Source organism: Carcharhinus amblyrhynchos, chromosome 16, assembly GCF_965287045.1.
Source record: "Carcharhinus amblyrhynchos chromosome 16, sCarAmb.v2.hapA, whole genome shotgun sequence".
NCBI lineage: Eukaryota > Metazoa > Chordata > Chondrichthyes > Carcharhiniformes > Carcharhinidae > Carcharhinus > Carcharhinus amblyrhynchos.
Genome location: NC_137339.1, coordinates 25,149,384 through 25,174,955, shown reverse-complemented (window position 1 = coordinate 25,174,955; position 25,572 = coordinate 25,149,384). Strand labels below are relative to the sequence as shown.

At 42.5% G+C, this 25,572-nt stretch overlaps 1 protein-coding gene across 2 annotated transcripts in view; it reads right to left on the bottom strand.

Moving 5' to 3' along the window:
- Nucleotides 1–14,295, bottom strand: part of LOC145353904 (sodium/potassium-transporting ATPase subunit beta-1-interacting protein 3-like) — a 188,868-nt gene extending 174,573 nt beyond the window's left edge. For both annotated transcript variants that reach the window (XM_080204874.1, XM_080204875.1), the window contains exon 1: nt 14,214–14,295. In XM_080204874.1, coding sequence (XP_080061000.1) covers nt 14,214–14,267 — 54 coding nt within the window. In that variant the 5' untranslated portion in view covers nt 14,268–14,295. The remainder of the gene's footprint in view (nt 1–14,213) is intronic.
- Nucleotides 14,296–25,572: the final 11,277 nt, after the last annotated feature.

The following is a 25,572-nucleotide window of genomic DNA, read 5'->3' as shown; positions in this document are numbered from 1 at the left end:
AGTGGGACTAACTGAGTTACACTTGCAGAGAGACAGTACAGGTACAGCAAGCCAAATGGCTTCCCTCTGTCCCGTAACCATTCAGTGATTTATTCATTTTTGGGACATGGGTGTTGCTGGCTGGCCAACATTCCTTGTCCATCCCTAGTTGCACTTGGAGAGTCAACCACGTTGCTGTGGCTCGGGAATCACATGTAGGCCAGACCAGGTAAGGACTGCAGATTTCCTTCACTAAAGGACCTTAGTGAACCATATGGGTTTTTCTGACAATCCAAGCTTTTATTCTAACTTGCTTGCTTATTTTGAACTAGGATAACGTGCCATTAAATTACTAAATAAAGGATTGTCTTAAAACTTATTAAGAGTACACATTAATATTCATTCAATGTAATTTCAAGATCACTGTGTTTACTTTGAGAAATAGTTGACAGAGGCTGGCTTTGCTTATTTAAATATACACTAAAGTTTATTTATTAGTGTCACAAGTACATAAGAACATAAGAACATAAGAAATAGGAGCAGGAGTAGGCCATCTAGCCCTTCGAGCCTGCCCTGCCATTCAATAAGATCATGGCTGATCTGTCGTGGCTCAGTTCCACTTTCCCACCCTCTCCCCATAACGCTTAATCCCCTCACTTATCAAAAACCCATCAACCCGCGTCTTAAAAATATTTAGCAAGGCAGCCTCCACCACTTCAACGGGCAGAGAATTCCAGAGATTCACCACCCTTTGAGTGAAGAAGTTCTTCCTCAACTCCGTTCTAAACCGCCCCCCCTTTATCTTGAGGCTGTGCCCCCTAGTCCTACTGTCCTTTCTGAGCGGGAAGAGTCTCTCCACCTCTATCCTATCCATCCCATTCATCATCTTATATGTCTCAATGAGATCTCCCCTCATTCTTCTAAACTCTAACGAGTACAAGCCTAGTTTATTCAGCCTCTCCTCATAGCTCAACCCCCTCAACTCCGGTATCAGCCTAGTAAACCTCCTCTGCACTCCCTCCAAGGCCAAAACATCCTTGCGTAAGTACGGCGCTCAAAACTGCACACAGTACTCCAGCTGCGGCCTCACCAATGCCCTATACAGCTGTAGCAAGGCCTCCCTACTTTTATATTCAATCCCCTTCGCTATGAAGGCCAGCATCCCATTAGTCTTCCTGACCACCTGCTGCACCTGCAGGCTGGGTTTTTGCGACTCATGCACAAGGACCCCGAGGTCCCTCTGCACCGTCGCCTGCTGCAGTTTTTCGCCCCGTAAGTAATAGTCCTTCCTACCATTATTCCTACCAAAGTGGACCACCTCGCACTTGCCAACATTAAATTCCATTTGCCAGTTCCTGGCCCATTTGCCCAACCTATCTAGATCCTTCTGCAGACTCTCCACACCCTGCGCGCAATTTGCCGTTCCACCTATCTTGGTGTCATCAGCAAATTTCGACACCATACACTCGGTTCCCTCCTCCAGATCATCTATATAAATGGTAAATAGCTGAGGCCCCAGCACCGACCCCTGGGGCACTCCACTAGTCACCAACCGCCAATCCGAATAGCACCCATTAACCCCCGCTCTCTGCCTCCTATTTGACAACCAATCCTCTATCCATGCTAACACCCTACCCCCAACTCCATGTCCCCTGACCTTCTGCAATAACCTCTTGTGAGGTACCTTGTCAAACGCCTTCTGAAAATCAAGAAAGACCACATCCACAGGCTCTCCTCTATCCACCGCCCTAGACACATCCTCATAGAACTCCAATAAATTTGTCAGACACGACTTCCCCTTAATGAAACCGTGCTGCGTCTGCTCTATCAAGCAATTCCCCTCAAGATGCCTCGCTATTTTCTCCTTGATGAAGGATTCTAACATTTCACCTACAACAGACATTAAACTAACTGGCCTATAATTCCCTGCCTTTTGCCTGGCACCCTTCTTAAACAATGGCGTAACATTAGCCGTTTTCCAATCTTCCGGCACTTCCCCAGAATCCAGTGACGTTTGGAAAATAACCACCAAGGCATCCACTATCCCCTCCGCCATTTCTTTCAGAACCCTCGGATGCATTCCATCCGGTCCTGGGGCCTTGTCCACAATCAGTCCCTCCAGTCTGTCGAGCACTGCCTCTCTAGTAACAATAATGTCATTGAGACCCTCCAGTCCTACCATCTTTCCATCGCTAACAAGTAGACTTACATTAACACTGCAATGAAGTTACTGTGAAAATCCCATGGTTGGCAACTCCGGTGCCTGTTTGGATAGACTGAGGGAGAATTTAGCATGGCCAATGCACCTAACTAGTATGTCTTTTTGGACTGTGGGAGGAAACCAGAGCACCCAGAGGAAATCTATGCAAACATGGGGAAAATGTGCATGGAGAGTGACCCAAGCTGGAATTGAACCCAGAACCCCTGGTGCTGTGAGGCAGCCACCATGTGCCACATGCCACCCATGATTAACATTCATGCATGGGTTGGTCTTTGACAACCCATCAGTGCTGAAGGAGCAAAGGAAATCATGTATAGAAATGCATAGACTAACGTCCCCTGCTCCTTAATCCTGCTGTCAATGCAAAATGAAATAATGCTGAATGAATGGTGGTTTAAATGATAATGTGGTCATTTCCTAGGTTACTCCATGATTTTCAGAACTTTTTATTATTGCTAAGGGATTATTTTTCAACTCAACAGTCGAGGTACAAAACAGTTTGTCATTTTGCTTTGATGGTCAATATTACAAAAATATTGCAGTCACTCACACATGCTTTGCAAAGTTAGAAGCATTGAAAGTTTTCACTATATAATATCACAATGCTGCAATAAGCTGATGGAAGCATCTGTGGGGAAAGTAGCTCCTGCACAAATTTATTTTTGTTGAATACAGGTGACATTTTTTCCACCCAAGAAAATGTAATTTTGAATAGGGCAGCATGAATAAAGTTTCCACTGGTCTGTCATCAAATGCTTGCAAAACATAATACGCTATAAATGTTTTGCACTGTATGTGTGGAAAGGGAGGGTGGGGGAGGGGAGGTGGGGAACAGAACGGTTTGCCCATCTGGATGCAAATTTAGTAAGGAGCCAACTCACTGGACACCAGCCCGCTCACCACCACCCCCTCCACCATAACGTGCTGCAGGTGGGCTAAACTGGCAGCCAGTGGCACTTCTCCCCCTCACTGGGGGGGGGGAGATGTGCCCTTGGGAGCTGCCAGCTAATTGGATTAGCCACCAGCTCCAGCAGTCCCGGCAGCACCTAAAGGGTATTATTAGGTGCTGCCAACATTGCAATCAGAAACCAGAAGAATGCCCAATGGGTCTTGACGTAAAGTAAGTCTGGGGTATTGGGCAGGGAGGTTTGAGCAATTCAGGGATGGGAGTTGGAGTGGGTTGGGTGGGTTTTACAGAGCGGGAAGGTCGGAAGAAAACAGGGTACTGTCTTATTAGGATTGCAAATCCCCTCTGCCCGCAAAAGGGACACCCAACAGTGATAGAAACCTCCCTGGCTGCTGCCCATGTCATCCATGTTATGGCACGGGCTGTCCATTGTTGGGGTCAATTGACTTACTAACAAGCTCAATTAACTCTTAATTATTTATTTAAATATGGCAGGCAGGCTGCCGATTTCAGCATCTACCCCCACCCCACATAACATGGCGGTGAGCTCAGTGTGGACAAGAAGATGGTAGGGTGGGCACCCATTCTTTTTTACATGCCCTCCTCCCATTGCAAAACACATAAAATCCAGCCATTAATCCGTAGATCAATATAATATCAAAGATTTAAATAATCAAGGTATAAAAATTTCTCATTTTATCTTTATTGATTGAAGAAAAGGTTACTCTCGGCATCCCTTTGTGGTCAGTTTGGCTGATCTCTGTTTAACGGTTCAGTGCTGATAGAATCATTAGAAATAGTTCAGAAAGGCCACAGGGCAAAAGGACTGAATGATCACATATACTTCTTGTCGATGCAGTGTTAGGATAATGGTTGTTACAAGCTTGGAGTTACAACTAGCAGCATTAGAGAATGCTTAAAGGCTTTGTGTAACATTTCCTTGTCCCCCAATTTAACAGAGGTGCTAATCCATTTCTTTAAAATAAGCCTATCTGTGCTGACCTTAATTCAGATTCTTAGTTTCAATAATTCAATACTTTTGATGATGTCATTGGTATTCATACCTCAAATAAACGTGATGATAAACCAGTTGGAATTGACTGAATGAAACAAAGGCCTAAAATTTGTAATGTGTAATCACAGCATTTGAATACTTACTATGTTCAAAGAAGGTAAAGGAATTGCATACAAATGCATTAAGTATTCACAAGTCACTACGGCATCCTGGCATACAATAAATCCTACTGCCCTAAAACTCTGTCATTTCCAACCTTCCTTATCTCCCCAATCCCTGATGCATCAAAATCAACTTCATCAATAAATCCATCCATGGTTTTTCCCCATTCTACCTTTGTAATCCTCTCCAGCCCTATACGTGCGCATATATCCTCTAGTCTGCTGACTGGTGCTTCTTTAGTAACTATCCCATCATCTCTATACTCTGTGCAGTTACAAGAGTACCAGCCATCTAAATCAGATAAATGCTCCAACTTTCACCTACTTGAAAAACATTTTTAAAGCTAAACCCTGATTGTGCTTTTGGTCAACTTCCATAATAATTCTTCCATCAACTGCTTGGTGTGTTTTCGTTTTTGTGAAGTGATATAAAGTAATTCAAAGTAATATAAAATATACAAGCCATATCATGCAACGTAATTCCTTTCAACTATTAAGCCTTAATTTTTACTTGACTGGGTAGGCACTCAGATAATCAAGCAGGCGATGCTGAGGTAAGCCACAAATCATCTTGACGTTGACAAGTGAAAAACTATCCTTTCCCCTACAGCAGGCAAATCACTTTGGCAGCATGGAACCCAGATTTTAACTCCTAAATCTGCACTCCCCTATCCATCACCAACCCAAAACCAGTGGGAAGCAGCAGCTGGTCAGTGGGCGGGAAATCAAGTCATATGGCAAAAGGTCTGCTCTTGCTGTGCTCAAAGGCAAAGACTCGAGTTAGTGGCACAGTGGTTAAACTGCTGCTTCACAGCGACAGGGACCCGGGTTCGATTCTGGCCTTGGGTGACTGGGTGGAGTTTGCACATTCTCTCCGTGATCTGTGTGAGCTTCCTCCCACAGTGCAGGTTAGGTGGATTACACATGGCAAATATGCAGAGTTAAGGGGATAGGGCAGAGGGGAGGCCTGGGTGGGATGCCCTTTCAGATAGTCGGCACAGACTCGATAGACAGGATGGCCTCTTTCTACAACATAGGAATTCATATGGTTCTATGGTTTCTCTTTCCGCTGAGTTTACATGGTGACAGAGCCACAGCTGCTTCCACTCTCAGGAACGTTCAAGTTAAATTAGCAGTTGGATCTCAATTTAGAAAAAGATACCATTGAATTCTGGCAGGTGACCTTCCCATATAGAATCCCTACAGTACAGAAGGACGCCATTTGGCCCATCGAGTCTGTACCAACCACACTCCCACCCAGACCCTATCTTCCTGACTAGGGTCAATTTAGCATGGCCAATCAACCTAACCCACACATCTTTGGACTGTGGGAGGAAACCAGAGCACCCGGAGGAAACCCGCACAGAGGAGAACGTGCAAAGTGACCCAAGACCAGTACTAACCATTGTGCCACCATGCCGCGTCTAATGTACTTGAAAAAGCAGGTTAAATGTCAAGACAGCAAGAAGAGAGCGGAATTTCAGCAGTTGATTTTAATAGGTTCAACAGTTCCTGTTGGACAAATAAGGTAAAAATCTTACCAACATATGAATCTCAGCCCCCCACCTCAGCCTTTTCTGCCATTCAATAAGATTATGGCTGATCTGGTCATAATCTCCCGCCTAACAGTACTGTGGGTGTATCTATACAACATAGACTGTAGTGTTCAGAAAGGTAGCTCAACACCATCACCTAAAGGGCAATTAGGTTTATCCTTGTGACGTGCCCATATCCTGTGAAGCTACAGATCAAAATGTAATTGAAGAGAAAGAAGTTGTTACTGAATTATTCCCAGTATAAGGGTTTCCCTCATCATTAGCTCTACATTAAACATAAACAAAGTGGATATATAACATATGTAAACTAAATAACAACAGTGACTTCACACCCAAAAGTACTTCATTGTCTGTGATACCCTTTGGAAGCACAGTGGTTAGCATTGCTGCCTCACAGCACCAGGGTCCCGGGTTCAATTTCCAGCTTTGGTTACTGTCTGTGTAGAGTTTGCACATTCTCCGTGCGTCTGCATGGATTTCCTCCAGGTGCTCTGGTTTCTTCTCACAGTCTGAGGTTAAGGGCAATGCATCTGAGTTTGGTGCATTAACCATGCTAAATTCTCCCTCAGCGCACCCGAACAGATGCTGGAATGTGGCAACTCGGCGATTCTCACAGTAACTTCATTGCAGTGTCAATGTAAGCCTACTTGTGACACTAGTAAGTAAACTTTGAAATTGTGAAAGGCACTATATGAATGCAGGTTCATTCTTCATTTCTTAAAATTGATTTTCCTGTATTGTGAAATAAGATAATTGTGAAGGAATCACTGTCAAAATTATAGGAATCGTTTACAAGATGCGCACTGGTGTTTATTCAGCGGTGTTGTTAAATTAAATGCACCCATTGTTCTGTTTAATTAGAATAAAGCCTCAGCCTGCACTTAAACAATATGCCGCTGGGAGAAAGGAATCATTATTGGTCTGTTCTCAGTGGAGAGTCATAACAGAAAACACAGTAAGCTGTTTATTCATAACCCACATGATTTCAGTCCAGAACAACCAAGATCTTATTCCAAAAGCATCATAATCCTAATAACATTTCGCTTTAAAAACAGATCATAATTTGTAAAAAGATTAGTAAAAGTACAATAAGTACTGAGAAAGTACTTGTCAAGACAAGTCTTCAGGGTACATTTACAGCCAACAGAAAGTGACATATTTAATGCCCTGCCCTATGACGAGTTTGGTGCTGGAGGGATATTTAATTGAGCAGAGGATGGCAAGTGAGAACACTGCCACCTTCTTGTCTCTACCCCCAATTAGGCCCACGGTGGGAATGCCTGTGTACAGCCTTTCCACACTGCCATTAATCGAGGCCCTTGAGTGGGTAACTAACACCCACTCATCCCTCTGCTGCCTCTGTGTTACCCCACAGTCAGGATGGGAACAAAGCTGGAAGAGGGTTGCTTATGTGCTTTCGGGGCCTGTTTGAGGCCTCCCAGAGCAGGGAAAGTGGAAGCCATCTGTCGACCCTCCTCCCCGTGGTCCTGCCACCTCCTGCCGTCACTCACCTATGGCCTGGACCCATGACAATTTTGGGCCTTGAGTGGATGTAACACCAGCAACAGCCACCATCTCCCTGGTGGCACGACTGAAAAATCAAGAGCTGTCATCTTCTTATTGGCTAGCAGTTCTTGGCAAGCAAGAAAAACCCAGGTAATTCTAGGCCAGCGAGCTTGACATCAGTGAGAGTGAAATTGTTGGAGAAGATTCTTAGGAATGGGATCTATACACATTTGGAACTGATTTGTCTTGTTAGACACAGAGAGCATGGTTTTGTATGAGGGAGGTCATGTCTCACTAATTTAATTGAGTATTTTGAGGAGCTGACAAAATTGATTGATGAGGAAAGGGTTGTGAATGTTGTCTACATGGACTTCAGTAAAACATTTGATAAGGTCCCTCATAGCGGGCTGTGCAAAAGATTAAATCCCATGGGATCTGGGGTGAACCAGCTAGATGGATTCAGAACTGGCTTGGCCATAGAGGGAAGCGATGGAAGGGTGTTTTTCTAAATGGAGGTCTGTAACTAGTGATGTTCCACAGTGGATCAGTGCTGGGACCTCTGCTGTTTGTAATATATAAACGACTTGGAAGAAAACATAGCTGGTCTGATTAGCAACTTTGTGGATAATACCAAGATTGGCAGAGTTGCAGATAGCGATGAAGATTGTGAGAGAATACAGCAGATTAGGTTGGAAAATTGGATGGAGAAATGGCAGATGGAATTTAATCCAGACAATGCCGGGTGATGCATTTTAATAGATCCAGTTCAAGTGGGAGCAACAAAATAAATAGCAGAACCATAAAGAACATACACAGAGAGAGACAGATCTGGGAGTACAGGTCCACAGATCCTTAAAAGTGGCAGCACAGATGGAAAAGGTGGTGAAGAAAGCATATGGCATGCTTGCCTTCATTGGATGGGGCATTGAGTATCAAAATTGGCAAATTATGTTACAGTTACATAAAATGTTGGTTTGGCCACATTTGGAATACTGAGTCCAATTCTGGTCACCACACGACCAGAAGGATGTGGAAGCTTTGGAGAGCGTACAGAAAAGGTTTACCAGGATATTGCCTACTATGGAGGGTATACGGGGCTATGAGGAGAGACGGAATAAACTGGTATTATTTTCACTGGAAACACAGAGGCTGAGAGGTGACCTGATAGAAGTTTATAATATTATGAGGGGTATGGATAGGGTGAACAGTTGGAAGCTTTTTCCCAGGGCAGAAATGACAATTACAAGGGGGCACAAGTTCAAGATAAGGGGGGGACAGATTCAGTGGAGGTGTGCAGAGGAAGTTCTTTTTTTACACTGAGTGTGGTAGGTGCCTGGAATGCACCACCGAGTGAGGTGGTTGAGGCAAATACATTAGCGACATTTAAGACTTATCTGGATAGACACATGAATAGATGTGGAATAGAGGGATATAAGTGGTTGGTCTAGATAGGATAACATGATCAGCACAGGCTTGGAGGGCCAAAGGGCCTGTTCCTATGCTATACTGTTCTTTACTCTCAGTAAGCAGAACTCACGCTCCTAGAGTCCTTGATCCCAGGAAAGGCTGTCCAGGTAAGTGCCTGATTGGAATCTAATTTGGTGGGCCTTCCTGAAATGAAGTGACACGGAGCTTTCGTGAACTCACCAGCCAATGGAGGAGACACTCATCTCCTCCGTTAAATACTGCCATTATTTTTTGAAGCCATGTATCTTTATTTCCACAATAGCTGTATAATTGAAGCTAAAAGAGAAAATAATGGAAAATCTCAGCAGGTCTGGCAGCATCTGTAAGGAGAGAAAAGAGCTGACATTTTGAATCCAGATGACCCTTTGTCAAAGCTGAAGCTGCCTAATTTATTAGTGAGATTTAATTTGCCTGTATGAAAAGTGTTAGGATCTTGACACTGATGTATATTGACATGCACATTCACTGCGCCACATCAGAATATCATCGTACAGTACACATCGCTAGGCTTTGTCTTTTTCATCAATGGGCTTCACAGCCCCTTCAAATGGACGTATGTGTGAGTCACTTATGACTGCACACTAGAGATAAATCAAGTTGGCACAGCCACGGGGATGTGCCACCACACAAGACCCTGTCCTCCAAATTGTTTTGGTGTGGGTAATGTTTTCTTTTCCTTCCCATTCCAAATCCCAGATATGTCCTTGATATTCTGCTGACTATTTCTGTGCGATTGCATGTCTATCAACGTCAAACTATATATTTCCCCAGACAACAATCAAACATTTATTCACTGTAACTGATTCCAAATGTGTGCAACTGGTCAATGAGGGCTTTCTTTTACTGGGAGTCTGTTTTATTCTACGCCATTAATAGCCTGACAATGATTTGCAGTAACAAATGTTTCTGCAACTTACAATGGCCAATTTTAGCAGCCGCTTTAGTAGAAATCCAGCAGTGATAGATTTAAAATCATACCAGAGGACTTGCTGCATTGTTAGCCGTACGCCAACATGTGCCACTTCTGAGCGAATTTTTTGGTAGGAGTGGAGGCAGGTAGAACAAGAGTGATTTTCCAGATCTTATAAGTTGCCCAACAATCCCACCTTTCTACCATTGCAATCACAATGACCATCACCACCTTTATATATCGCTGTATACCTTTTTCCTGATCAAGTTGATCTCTGGGACACTCAATATTGCACCTGTCTAAAGCCAGTGTGCTTAACGCCCTGACCAGGTGAAGTGCACGTTTGTTCATGGATCCAGACCTCAAGATGGACTAAGACATTGGCATAAGGCACTGGACAGCCAGTCTACCAGCACCACTAAAGCCACCCCCGTAGTTAAAACCCAACCTGCAATTTCCAATCCTGCGATTTTATGGGCAGGTCATTAGTAAGAGGGGCAATTATATCCTTTATTGAAAGAGAAATTTTAAACCCCAAGTGGACAACAAACTAGCCAACATGGTGGTAATGGTTGTACTCGTTAGAGTTTAGAAGAATGAGGGGAGATCTCATTGAGACGTATAAGATGATGAATGGGATGGATAGGATAGAGGTGGAGAGACTCTTCCCGCTCAAAAAAGACAGTAGGACTAGGGGGCACAGCCTCAAGATAAAGGGGAGGCGGTTTAGAACAGAGTTGAGGAGGAACTTCTTCACTCAAAGGGTGGTGAATCTCTGGAATTCTCTGCCCGTTGAAGTGGTGGAGGCTGCCTCGCTAAATATTTTTAAGAAGCGGGTTGATGGGTTCTTGATAAGAGAAGGGATTAAGGGTTATGGGGAGAGGGCGGGAAAGTGGAACTGAGCCACGACAGATCAGCCATGATCTTATTGAATGGCGGGGCAGGCTCGAAGGGCTAGATGGCCTACTCCTGCTCCTATTTCTTATGTTCTTATGTTCTTAATGGATTTAATGATAATCTGGTTAATTTTTGTTGTCACTTTTCCACTTCTTTCTCTTTCTTCTTTCTCAGATTCCCAACATTATTGATCATGCCACTATTGACAAGAACAGGCTGCCAGATCATAGAAGGCTGACAATAAAGTTTTCAGCAAATATTATGTGGTTAACAAGTCCTGGAATAGTGGAGAACAGGCGGTTCATTTTTGGGGATTGTTTTTTTTACACCAGATTTTGTTTGGTGTCAGGGTTTAGCATCTCAGCCCACTCCTTTAATTAGCTTTTGCTCTCTATGTTTCAAAGAATGACCTTGTTTCTCCAGATATCTAGGTAAATTAGTAGTATATCCATGGATCAAGTGAGGACTCTCAATTTTATTCCTATTTATTTGATTTTGTCACACAACCTCACCTTATACCAGGACTAGGGACTTTGGTTATGTTGAGCCACTAAGATGTTGGCATTTTCTCCAAAGAGGAGGGAAGGTTAAGTGAAATTGAATAGACGTGTTCAAAATTACGCAGTTTTTTGATAGAATAAATGAAGAGAAACCATATCCAGTACTCAATAAGCCAGTCACCAGAGGTCACAGGTTTAAGATAATTAGCATAAAAAACAGAGAGGGGCAACCAGCTCTTCTGATATGGCCTGCAAGGATGGTGGTAGCATATACTATAATAAACTTCATGGATATATATTTGAAAAGGAGAAAAGAAGGGACAGTAAGGGAAGAGTAGGGAGATGGGACTAATTGGATAGTTCTTTCAACAAATTAGTACTGTCATAATGGGTTATATGGCCTCCAGTCCTGTAAGATGCTATGATTCAATGTTACCTTCTCTGATTTCAGAATAACATGATACTCCACCCTAATGTAAACTACCACCAAACAAGTTCACTAAACAGTAAGGGAATAGCTAAGCAGTATCAATGACTTGACTTAGTTAAGTTTAATCTTTACCATAAAACCTATCACCTCATATTAGTAGACATATAATGGCTTTGTTCAACTATATCTTTACCTAATAGTTTTTTCCTCTTCTATGGAAAGCACCTGTCCCATCAGTTACCAAGCAGTCTTCTCACTTTGAAGCAAAGAGGTTAAGAAATATCATCCACTAAATGGTCAGAGTCAAATTTAAGTAACTGCTTGTTGAATTCAGAAAAGGTCAATAAAATACATACTTAAACAATTCCCAAAAGAGTTGAATTGAATGGATTGACCCCACTTAATTGGAAAACAACATGTCTGAGAAAAAAATGATTATAATCTGCAATATTATCAAAGGTGAGGACATTTCTCTGTGAATGAAACTGGCTATTAATCTTTTATGCTCCATGCCTACATTAGAGAAACAAAATAATATGTTAAATATTGAGCAATAACACTTCATTTTGCTATTGGAATTTCAAACATTATTAAATATTTATGCAGGTCTAATCGTAATTTGAAGGCCAAAATGTTTTGATGATATGCATTCTAATTTTTATTGTAATGTAGCAGCTAAAGCCCTCTGCAGAGCAGAAGTTTTACATACTTATAGTATTTGATCTGCCATATAATACAGAATATACTATGATTAGACAATGTGAACAACTAAACATTTATAGCTGCTTGGTATTACAAAACTTGAGTATTTCTGAAACAAGAGATGTTGTCATAGCTTCCGCAGCTTTGCTTCTTTTTCCACAATAACAAAATATTTATTTATTGACAATAAGTATTTACACACTTGAATTAAGAGTAAATTCATCCTCATCTCAAGGCTGAATGTAGCATTTATTCCACATGCGAGGATGATGAGCAGAATATATTCAGAAATTACTAAACGCACTTCATGTGTAAATATTATTAAAATATGTATTCTCCAGATATTTAGAGCTCTAATTGCTGAGCAGATTTCACCTCATTCATTTCCCACACATGTAATATATCTGGAATTGTAAAAAGGAGTTGTTGAATATGAGTATGTTTTTAAATCAATGACTGTATTTTGCTGTGATTCAAGAAAAACGCTTCTTATTGTTCAAATAGGTGAGAGACACGTGGCTAGAAATTGAAATAATTTCCACTTTTTTTGGAAAAGTGGTAACATTGAGCACTTCCAGGTCAAGTGCTTTATAGCATCAGGTGTAAAGCTCCCTCTAGACAGTGCAGATAAAATCCTCACAGTGCCATTAGTGTGACAGCTCCATTCTCCACAATGACCTTTCTTACCTCTCTAAGTGAAATTGTAAATTCAGTAAATATATATATATATATACATAATTTAGATTCAGCACACAAGACAGAGGGACTCCCATTAAGTCTGTTTTTATTATGACATTAAACTTCCGTAACCGTCTCCCTCTGGACCACCGTCCACACTGCACAGCATCAGCTGTAAGAGATGTGCAATGTTCAGTTTGCCTTTCTCTCCATGAGCTACCATGAAACTGGGTGTATCCACTTAACGGGGTTTTCTCGGACTTCTCTCATACTACATCCTCGGTTTTATTTTGAGGATTCCCTTGAACCAAACCCATTTAAGCGACATTCTCACTTCAAGGCAATGGCTAGTTTTGAAGTTACGAAAGTTGCCTGAAATGCCAAGATAGATTATTTTAAATATGACTGGGCTGGAGGAGGAGGAACCTTGAATTTGCATCGTGTAGATGGACGAGAGTTTGAAATAGGCATCAATACACCAATCGTAGCTGGGAGGGTGGGTCAGGCAAAAGGCCAAAATGAACTTTTCCTGCTATCCTTACAATAGTGTCACGAACCTGGAGTGAATACAAGTTATCAAATGTTGACATGCAGGAGCAAGGAGTTATGGCCATAACCTCTAATGAAGGGGTGGGGGGGGGTCGCCTCTTAAAGTAGCATATGTAGAACTCACTGTCTTGTGAATTGGGGGGGAGGAATTTAAAATGCCACACTGTCTTTCTAAGGGGGGGGGGGTGCAAAGTCTGGATATCGCCTTGCCAACGGGATTTTCTCTCTCAAAAGGATCCTTGCGTCACCCTTTTTCCTGGAACAAAAGAGACCAACACCAGCAGGAGCTGGGCAGAACCGCCAACACAAGAGAGGAATTCTCCAGGACTCAGGCAGGACAGACACAAAACACAAATCACAAATGACTGTAGCATTTATAACCCGCTGCTTCAAATCAGTACTTCGACCACTCTGCAATATATATAACAGAGAGAGAGAAAGGCTCTCGAAGCATAATGAACCCACTGATATTCAGCCCACTGAAATTCAGACTTAATGCAAGGATGTCAGACCCCCTTTTTGTTGTTTTCTGCCTAGCTTTCCTGCCCCGTTACACTGACTAACTGTAATGTTTGAGAAAGAAAATTAGCGAGGTGCATCGACCCGACAATCGATTGCCTTAAAGTTCCAGGATAGGTACAATCAGAAAAACATTTTAAACAGTCCGCGCCGACTGCCAATCTCACCGGGAGGAAGCTGAATGTCCCACATTGATAAAGATACATTTGCACTCACCAGCTGAAGGATACACAGCAGGATTAGGGTACACCGCCCGGTACAACAACCCATCCTCGGGTGGTGGGAGAAAAGAGGAGTGGGGGGGTGGGGGGGGGGAATCGAAAACGAGGGATTAACAACCTCTTCCCGCTGGCTGTCAGCGAGGCAGCTCCAGCACCATAACGAGAATGGGCAGATAAAGTACAACGTGAACAGCTTCAAGTGCTGGATTTGTAAGGTGCTTCCTTATCTGGAAGGGTGGGGGGGAGAGATGGCGATCACAGTGTAGTGAGCGCTTCTGAGCTGTCTTGTAGAAAGTTCAGTGAATGTGCCTGTTTGACAGGGGGAGAGGGAGGGTCACTAACGGACGGATGTTGCACACTTAAAGACACCAACCCATTTTGGAAGGAGATTTGCCTGCAGCCCAGGCTTTCCTGTCGCACTGAGAGATTTCCTTTCAAATCTCAGCACGCCCTCATTTTTCCTCCCATAAAAAAAACTTTTCCCAAGCTCAAAACCCCCGATTTAAAAGAAACACTTCTCGCAGGTATCCCATATCCCGTCCTTAATTAGCGAGAGACCTTATTAAGTAATAGGCTAGAGGTTAAAATTGGTCCGCCGAATCTAGATGTCGAGGTAACTGGGGAAGAGGAACCTGGCATTGTCCCTGATAGAGGTTTATTCCTATCTATTTCCTGAATGTACTTGTCAAAATATTACAGAAGCCTTTGATATGATTCCTCGTTCAGTATATTTTGCTGCAAAAGGTTTGCTTGGGTCCTGTCATGTATGCAGGATAGCATTTTGACTAAACGTTTTCAAAAATGCATTTAAAAGATGGGGGAGATGGTTGTGTTAGAGCAAAGACCTGGGCACTTAAAATGAGCATTTCAGCAGACTTGGCCTAGGTAGAAAAAAAATTCTTCCACACTTCTCTAAACTCTCGATAAATGCAAATGAATGGCTAACAAAGTTCAATGTTCTGCATAATTTCGCATTATTCCTCCTGACAATAGTTGCCACAGCAACACACAGCCGGGCAGGGTAAATGCATTTAAACCAAAAGTTAATTTATTTGAATGTACGCCCTGAACATTGAACAGTTTTGCTGCACCGTTTCTCCGAATGTGAAGACATTTGAATTAAATTTCATTACCTCTCTGGGATCCTGCTCTGATTATTCTCGCAGCAAAATGTTTTGATAAGCTTGGGCCTTTAGGGTTTTTTTTTTGACATACCCATGAGGCCCTCTGGTGGCACTGATTACTCAGTGATCCGATATAAATATAATATGCGAAATCTCCAACACAAGAATAACTCTTATAGCTTTCTAACAACGATCCGTACTTGTGTAATGTAACCTAGTAGGTTTTTCAAATAATATCAGTCCTAAAATAAGAAATACATCTCTACCCTTGTTGCGCAAGCCTATTGTTTTGTGTAATAAATACAGAGAATCACATCAGAAATGTTGACATTCACCTGCCCTACATCGGGGGCAGATGTATCAGGGTGGCATGGTGGCACAGTGGTTAGCACTGCTGCCTCGCAGCACTAGTGGGCCACGTTCAATTCCAGCCTCGGTTCACTGTTTGTGTGGAGTTTGCACATTCTCCTTGTGTCTGCGTGGGTTTCCTCTGTGTGCTCCAGTTTCCTCCCAAAGATTAGGTGGGTTAGGTGGGTTGGCCATGATAAATTGCCCCTTAGTGTCAGGGAAATTAACAAGGTAAATATGTGAGATTATGAGGATAGGGCTTGGGCGGGATTGTTGTCAGTGCAGATTCAATGGGCCGAATGGTCTCCTTCTGCACTGTAGGGATTCTATGATTCTTCACATCTCTATGACTAATTCATGGGATCAAGGGGAACTCCCATAATGGTCATGCCAATGATGGACACCCTTGTCAATAGGGTTGAATTTGGGGTGCTCACAGAAGGTCCGGAAAGTAGAAGCACTGGGCCAGAAAGTAGAAGCACTGGTCCTGTGCTCACTCATTCCCTCCCCACACCACCTCACCTCCTACCTAGCAGTAAGCCATTTTATAAAGAAATTATGCTCAAATCTTTAGGTATCCAAACTTCAAGTCTGCCTATGGATGAACCAATTCAAAATATATAGCCATATGTGTGCAGTCAATTTAATCACTAACCCTGGAAAATTCTGTAGCTCAGTAGAACTTGATAGTATATTCGCTTATAAGCCTCTGACTGTGTCAAGCTTGATAAAGTGGCATGCCTTCTGTTCAGCAGCTTTGTTTTTTGCATTTTGGAAGTTGCTATGCATGTTAATTTGGGAGAATAATTTGAGGGATGTTTCCAGGTTTATCTGTCTCCCTCCTATATTAAGGGAAAAATGAAATGCTGCGCAGATATCACGTAATACCAGCCCCTCGGAATTAATGACTTCCTGTGAGTGGTAAGGCAATCTTACCGTGGTATGCAGATGAGCTAATGTATGAATATGTTCAGGGTTAATTCCTCCATTTTTTTTTCAAATTAAATTCTCAACTTCACAAAACTATGTGTGGAATCTTTGTTATGTGCATTCCTATTACAGTGTGCCAGTCCTATTTTTGAACATTTGTCTTACCCTGAAATATCTTCCTTAAAAAGAAAGTGTACGACTGGACAACAAAAACCCAATGTTAATGCAACTTGTTGTTGTTTGTTTGTATTAAGATATGACTATTCGCTAATCAAGATGCAATGCTTATACGCAAATGGTGAAATCACAACTTGTGCAGTGCGTGGAGACAGTAGAATTATAGAGAAATATTTAGGATAAGTGGGCGGTGTTATGTTACGTTAAACATTTAGATTATGTGTTACTGTTGTTTCTTTGGTTGTCAAATTTTGTGTTCTGATGTTAGCTAAACCGTAAACTGGTTGGACAGGCAATTTTAACTAACTGCAAGCTACTATGACAGGGCAGCTGGAGCAAATCACATGCACACGCTTTCTGGATCATCCACCACCCCTGGTGAAGCACTCCATGCTCCAACAATCCTCTGCTAGAAAGAAATTCTTCCAGCCTCTCTGCTTACTCCCTTAGTGACAATTTAAATTAAACAAGATAGCAATCCTCCAAACAAAATTGGCACTAAATACTGTGGTGCTGAAATTAAACCTGGTTTAGTAGCCAATGTGTTCATCTGAAATTTCTATCTAGGCTGATTTATTGGAGGTGTTAACCTGTTTGAAATAAATGGTTTAATGTCTCCAATAAATTAGTGGGAAAAGAAATTTCGATCATATCAACGTTCGTCCATGAATTTATCGCTCTTTAATTTCAGTACTTGCGTCTTTTAAGTAATGTTTTGGAATCATTTAACATATTTCCTGTTCAGTGTATGCAGGACAACTTGCATTAGCAACTTTGGCATCATCAATCCTTACCCCTGTTTACAAAGCACTTTCATTAACAACCATGAAAAATTTAATTGCGAGTCAAAGCCATGTGTAAGTGAGTTACTGACTCGTAAAACAAATTGTAATCAACGGCACATTAGGAACTTGCAGATTCTCTGATTTAACCATTGCATGGACCAATGATAGACTGGCTTCTTATGGACACTTCAACTGAAATGGTAATACGATCTGCAGACAGCGATGTGAAAAATAATTTTCGCTGTCTCTCACCAGAGGCTATCAACAGCCAGTGGCACTCAATGAGTGGCAGCAATGGACAACGAAACTTAGAATATTGTCTGAAAGGAATCATAGGTATACACCGCAACAAACTAATGCATCTATTTCCAAAGGTACTTCAGCACTGCATACCATCTTGTATGATTAAGCCCATCAAACTGTGAAAATGGGAGCTCGCGAATTGTACTGGAAGAGCTCTGACATTCTTTTTTTTCACTCCTCCCTTTCTTTAGAACCTAAATGCTCGCTGTTGTGCTTTGTTTACAAATACATTTAACTCCAAAGTAAGGACTAAACATTCACCTTAGCTGTAAAATCATCTGGTAAATGCATTTGATCAGAGTTGAATAGAATGGATGGAGTAATGTCCTGCATTGTTGCTGACTGTCTGTGGGATTGGAGTAAATTGAATAAAGCAGCCTTCTTGGATGTTTTGCCTGTGTTTGGTTGCCTCCCTCAAGAAATCAAAAAGGATGGAAAGTATCCAGGATTAAATGAATTGCAAGGGAAGTGAGTTTGATGACCTATATGTTTTTTTTCCCCTCTATACTTCTTTTCTTGAATTATTCAATTCACATTATGACAATAAGTGTAGAAATTGACCCTCACTGCTTATGTTTTTTGTGTGGAAAACAAAATCAAACAGGGCCAATTTCAGGAGCCAATGCATGTTGTCAAAAGTGTGTCCAAATCAGTGCCACCATATTGGCAAAGATGGTTTGACAGGCATCCTAACAATCGGAGCAGCCCCCTGAAATAGATCTACCCCTCTAACATGTGTCAGGTTGCTGAAATTAGTCTGGATTGACTAAAGGGGCTGAATGTTCTTCCCCTCAATATTGTCCTGCAGCCCAGGAAGCGGCTCCACCATCCACATCATCAGTCTCTCCCCATTGCCACTCTAGTCCCCATCTCTGACTTACCTCTGGATTGCTACCAGTGAGAAAACTCAGCCCACACTGATCTTAGTGAAACATTGATCTTAGTGTTACAGAGGCACAAAGGGTGCTAGTAGCCCATCCATGCAAAAGAATAATGCAAAGGGAGCTCCCAAAGATTACATTTGGATCAACCGTGAGCCTCCCAGTTGAAATGTACTGTATTGCTTATAGACTAAAACAATGAGTCATTACAAATTTAAATGCTGCATTTTTAATACAGGAGTAATCACAATCAACCTTATGTCAAGGTTATTACAGACATAGTTTTATTGCTTAAAGCAATGTCAAGTGATCCAGGGGTTAGACAGTAGACTGTTCACAACACATATTTCATCCAGTGGCCCATTAAAATCGCCTTAGGTACTTCTAGCACACCAATTTGCAGAAGTTCATAAACAATGCCCTAACTCAGGCATGACATCTCCAGAGGCAACATGCAGCGAGCAGGAAGTGAGGGGCAGCAGGGCAACAAATACCCCACTGTAATTTTAACTCTGCTATGGCCTCTTTCCATCAAACGAAGAAAGCTAATATCATCCCTCTGAGCACTAGCTAGTTTATAAAATAATTATTTAACCATGAAAAGTATCTTGTCTTCATGATGCAGCTGCAGCTCCAAAGGCAGATTAACACTGAGATTACAAACACATGACAAAGGATGTCTTTTGCCTGGGACTCAGACAGATAAGCATTTCCTTTCACTTCTACAATAACACCATTGTAAGTATTTATTTTAACAGTTTCCAAAAATAATGATCTTTTATCTGTAATGCATCTTGGTTACAAGATTGCATTAATCAAAGACTCTGTACCAGTTGGTATAAGTTAACACTTATTGCAGTATGTGGAAGTATGATCATAGATTTCAAAATGTTAATATGAAAACGTTAATAAGTGTGAGATATAGGCCAGAATTTTACTCCCCCGCGCGCCACGAGAATCGGAGTGGGTGAGAGGCGGAAAGGTCTGTTGACCGCGGGTGGGATTTTCTGCTTTTGGGACAAGCAAGGCCGTAAAGTCCCGCCCTTACTGTCAGATTACAAAACAAACTCATGATTTTTGTTTTGTTATTTATGGGTGGCACTTTCCCAGTTTGCTGCTATCGATAACATCCAGCTAAACTTCACAAAGCTGTTTGGGAAAACTGCAGGGGGCAATTCTCCACAAAAAATACGAAAATTCACGTGAAAACTGGAGTAACTCCCGCCAATTTTTTTAGCAGCATTTTCCAAATGAATCTCCCACAATCTGAGCACTGCAGAGTGCCCTAGCAGGATTCACTCTGAAAGTCAGGGGTTAGGGCCTATTCACACTGGAGATGTCAGCAGCATAGCGCTGAGTTGGTTATTGCACATGCGCCAATCTGGTGTTGTCAGACTTTTTACTGTGCCAATCTGTAAGACCAGAGATTGGCACATGCACAGTGGCCCCGTACTGCTGGCCTTCCAATCACAGGCTTACCGTACCTCTCTGGGTCAGCTCCAATGTCTGTCCCCCCAATACCGGCCAGCCTCGATCACCTCAACCGCTCCTCCCTCCCCAGGCAGTCATGACCACACCCCCTCTAAAGCTCCGACCTCTTACCTCCCGCCCCCGCAGCCCTACCCTTCCCACTACCGGTAGCCAAACCCATTCCAACCCCTGAAGACCTGAGACCCTCCCCCCACTGCAGCCCCGATCTCTCTCCCCAGCAGCCCAGACCCCTCCAACTAGCTGGCCTGCCCCAATCACCCCATTTCCTCTCTCTGCCACTGAGCCTGAACACAGAGTGGCAGCGAATCCCCCCACCCCCACTGATCTGCCCCCAGCAGGGCCTGCCCCCATAAGGATGAGATCCCTCTGGCCTCGCCCCTTTGCCCCTTGGCATTGCTAAATGCCTAACGGGCAGTGTTAAGATTCCCCTTGTGAACTGTCAGTTTGCCCCTCAGGTAGTTCCGGAGGCCAGGCTGGCACTGCCCAGGAACAACAAGCCCTCCTCCCACTTTACCCCAACCAACAGGGAGGCCTCCATGGCCTCCGTTCCCTCTAGCGGGGTCAGCTGCCTGTTCCCCATTAGTGGGGAGCTGCTGTAAATCCTGCTGGAGGGAACTATTCCTTGCAGTGGGGAGAGATGGTCGTGGCTCTAGAGACTTCTGTCCGGAGCCCGCTAATGATATTGAAATTCAAATTTAAATATTTAAGTCATCTCTGTGCCAATTTCCGACACAGAGCTGATTACTCCAAAAATCTTAGAACCGGAGATGCGTGGGGACCATTGCATTCAGCAAGGAGCCTGTTAGTCAGCTCCACTAATGTCTCCTGGCCTGTTGTGCTGCTGCAGGAGTGCAGTGGACTGGAAGAATCACCCTCCCAGGTTTTTAATTGGAGCAACTGACTCCCCAGTGACCTTGAATCCTATGCACAAATATTAAGCATTTCAGATATTATTGAAACTATAACTGGGGAAAGGTAACAAAAAATTCAATTGGAAGCCGGAAAGGTAACAAAAAATTCAATTGGAAGCTAAGAGATGTACTTGTAAAAATGTAATTCCATTGAAAGTGGTAAAGGACCGGTGGTTGTCTTCGTGTGATTCAATTCATTGAGGCCATGCAAACTGCAAGACAAATTAAATTTGGAAATAAAATCAGAAAATGTTGGATAAACCCAGCAGGTCTGGCAGCATCTGTGGGGAGAGGAACAGAGTTAACATTTTGAGTATGTGTGACTTCTTCAGAGCTAAAGGGAGAGAGAAATGTGATGGATTTTATGCTGTTTAAGAGGGGATGAACCAGATGGCGGAAAATAGAAACCAAGAAACATAGAAGATAGGAGCAGGAGGAAGACACTTGGCCCTTCAAGCCTGCTCCACCATACATCATGATCATGTCTGATCGTCCAACTCAATAGCCTAACCCTGCTTTCTCCCCATGACCTTTGATTCCATTTGCCCCAAGTGCTATATCTAGCCACCTCTTGAATACAGGATTGAAAGTTGGGGTGGGAAGAATCTAGAACCTTAAATTTTTTGTGCAATCTCTCCTCGCTCCCACCTATCAAAGAACAAAGAATGAAGAAAATTACAGCACAAAAACAGATCCTTCGGCCCTCCAAGCCTGCACTGACCATACTGCACACTTCTGTCCTGCTTCACCTGCTCCCATCTTAAACAGTATAAAATTTGTCACATTCCTCCCTCCCTTTAACTCTGAAGAAGAGTCAGATGGACTCGAAACATTGACTCAGTTTCTCTCTCCACAGATGCTGCCAGACCTGCTGAGTCGATCCAGCATTTTCTGTTTTTATTTTGTATTCCCAATAAGTGTAGTGTTTTGCTTTTACTTTAATGTAAAGTTGGAATTTGTTCATTTTAAACTGTACATGCCAATGCACAACTTAAAAAACCTTCAAACTTCTGAATATATTTTTTGTCCTTCCAGTTATCCAAATGAAGCTGCAGAACAGATGGCATGATATCCAGCTGAAGAGCCTCATCCTTGCTTTCTATCTAAATGCCAGGTAAATTTGCGATCATGCTGGCAGTACAGGTGGTGAAGCATACTTAAATTTACAAATGAAGCAACAGAGCAACAGTTTTCCTGGCTCTTTAAAAATATTGGCCATTCAACATGACAGCTGTTATTCATTTCACATCCAACATGTTCAGTATACATGAAAAGAAGGAATTCACCCAACATGTAGACCGTTCTCAAAGATATTAAACATGCAGCAGAGGTTTTATTAAAATAACCGGGTATCTCCGGTAGCAAGAGCAATAGTTAATAGGCGACATGGTGGCACCATGGTTAGCACTATTGCCTCACCGAGCTAGGGACTCAGGTTCGATTCCAGCCTTGGGTCGCTGTCTGTGTAGAGTTTACACGCTCTCTCCGTGTCTGCGTGGGTTTCCTTCGGGTGCCCCGGCTTCCTCCCACAGTCCCCAGATGTGCGGGTTAGGTTGATAGGCCATGCTAAATTGCCCCTTAGTGTCTATCAAGGGGATTAGCAGGGGAAAATATATGGAGTTACGGGGATAGGGCCTGAGTAAGATGGTTGCCAGTGCAGGTTCAATGGACCAAATTACCTCCTTCTGCACTGTGGGGATTCTATGATTCCATGTTTCCATGAATAGTTATTTGTGATCCAGTTTGCAAGTATCATACTATTAAATGTTAACAACGTTGTTGCTATAATATTATAGCAGCTGATCTCCCATAATTTATCTTACAAAATATATCGGTTCCTGGCTAGTGTTGCAATGTTTAGCTGCTAATCTTGCATTTTCCTTTATGGTTCTTACTCAGATGTTTCCTGTGGAAAAGTCTTCTAACTAAATGCACCCTCAAGCGTTGGGTTCGTGGGACATGAAAAGGAATCTAACAAGTTCTTCTTCTGTATTTTTTAAAAGATTACTTTCTGCCCACCAAGAAAGATGGCTGTCACAAGTCATATGGTCACAGTGTTGGCTCTATGTTCAGGGAGCTACCGCCAGGAGTTACAAGAACAAAATAATTACTTTGTCAGCTGGTGGAACCTCATACCTCATTAGATAGGCTCCTTACAATTGTGAAACAAAGAGACTTGCATGTCAAAACTTGTTATGTCAGCACAATCCCTAAAGACTCACCCACAGTCTTCAGCTCCATTTCAAAAGAGACATTATTTGCATCTAAAAAGTTCACCCTGCTAGCGAAGTAAGAGGGTCTGTCTAGATAATGACTTATCAACACCAGACCCTCAGTATGGATGGCAACTCTTTCAGCCGCTAATGACTGGGACATTTACAGTCCTGAAATCAAATCCAGTTGCAGACATTGAAAAAGCATTCCTTTTAAAGTCATTGTTGAGAAAAAAGGTCACAATACTCAAGTGACCATTTTGAAATTTTTATATACCTTTGAGAATTGAGAGATCCTCAGTCTGTCATTTTAACATCAACTGGGAAGGACTCTAGCCAGTCAGCTGACAGATCAGTAGATTACCATAAAACCATAAGATATAGGAGCAGAATTAGGCTCTTCAGCCCATTGAGTCTGCTCTGCCACTCGATTATGGCTGGTAAGTTTCTCAACCCCATTCTCTTGCCTTTTCTCTGTATCCTTTGACTCCTTACCAGTCAAGAACCTATCTAACTCTGTCTTAAATATACTGAATGACCTGGCCTCCAAAGTCTTCTGTGGCAATGAATTCTATACGTTCGCCACCCTCTGGCTGAAGAAATTCCTCTTCATCTTCATTCTAAATGGTTGTCCCTTTATTCTGAGGCTGTGCCCTCAGACTCTAGTCTTGCCTACTAATAGAAACATCTTTTAATTTTTTTTAAAGTTTATTTTAAAAAATATTACCACTCTATCCTGGCCTTTCTGTAAGTTTGAATTCTGTAAGTTTCAAAGAGATACCCCCTTCATTCTTCCAAACTCTATCAAGTAAAGACCCAGAGACTTCAAACATTCCTCATACATCAAGCTTTTCATTCACGGGATCATTCTCACGAACTTCTTCTGGACTCTCTTCAAGCCCAGCACATCTTTCCTTAGATGCGGGCCCAAAATTGCTCATAATACTCCAAATGTGGTCTGAGCAGAACCTTATTAAGCCTCAGTTGTACATCCCTGCTTTTGTTTTTAGTTCTCTCAAAATGAATGTTACCATCTCTCAGCTCCTCCACACCTGTCTCTGCTGGAAAATGTCTTACCATTGCCCCAAGAACAGGCCCAATCACTGCATACCGACTTCTTCTTGCAATCAGCACCTAGTGAAAAGTGACTACGACAACTCTGGTCTTCAGCCAGCTGAACGTGAACTCGTGTGTGAAAGGATTCCTCATTGGACACTGACTTTGGATTCTGAAAATCACGCGAGCCAATATTCATTGTTGTTCTTGTACTGTAAAATTTCTTGGTCTTAATTTTATGTTCCCCACCCCCCACCCACACCCGGGTGGGCTTTGAGGCAGGCAGGGAAAATGAAATTGCATAATTGGGAACTCCCTCCGGAATTCCACACACTTAGACCCAGATGTAATTTTATAGTGGAGTGGGTACGGCCACAACCAAGAGGTTGGATCTATTCTCTGCTAATTCTCCAGCTGGCAGAAGCTGAACTCCTGCCATCTTAAAAATTATGATCCCTTTTTCTATCACCCCAATACCCTGTGCATGTGCAAATGTGTATCTGCGTGTGTGTATGTATGTATGTGTGTGAGAGTGTATATATGTGTGTATGTATGAGTTTGTGTGTATTTGTGTATATCTGTGTGTGTGCCTTTGTGTTTGTTTATCTTTGTGTATGTGTACCTCTGTGTATCAGTGTGTGTGTGAGTGTGTGTGTGTGTGTGTATATGTGTATATATATGTGCGTGTATACCAGTGTGTATGTATGTATTTGTGTGTGTGTGTATGCACGTATGTCTGTGTACATGTGTGCATGAGCATGTGTATGTGTGTGTATATCTCCATCTGTGTGTGTGTGGGTGTAGGTATGTACGTCTGTGTATGTGTGTAGTGAAGTGAGAGGTTGTGGACACACCTCCCCAGGGTTTTTGAATGTGAAATAACAAATCTTCTGAGTTCATTGTAAAGCAATTTTGCTACGGATTATTAGTAAATTGAATCACACAAACCAAGGAATTGAGGAAATACGTCCCTGCATATTTTAAAAATAATTCAAAACACTTTCTGCTTATGGACAGGTGGCGAGGGGAAATCAGTGCAGTTTGCTTATCTCTCTCCAATCCAGAACAAGAGACTAATTTTATTAGTAACAGCAGGGACTACTTCAGAAGTACTTAATTGGTTTTGAAACGCTTT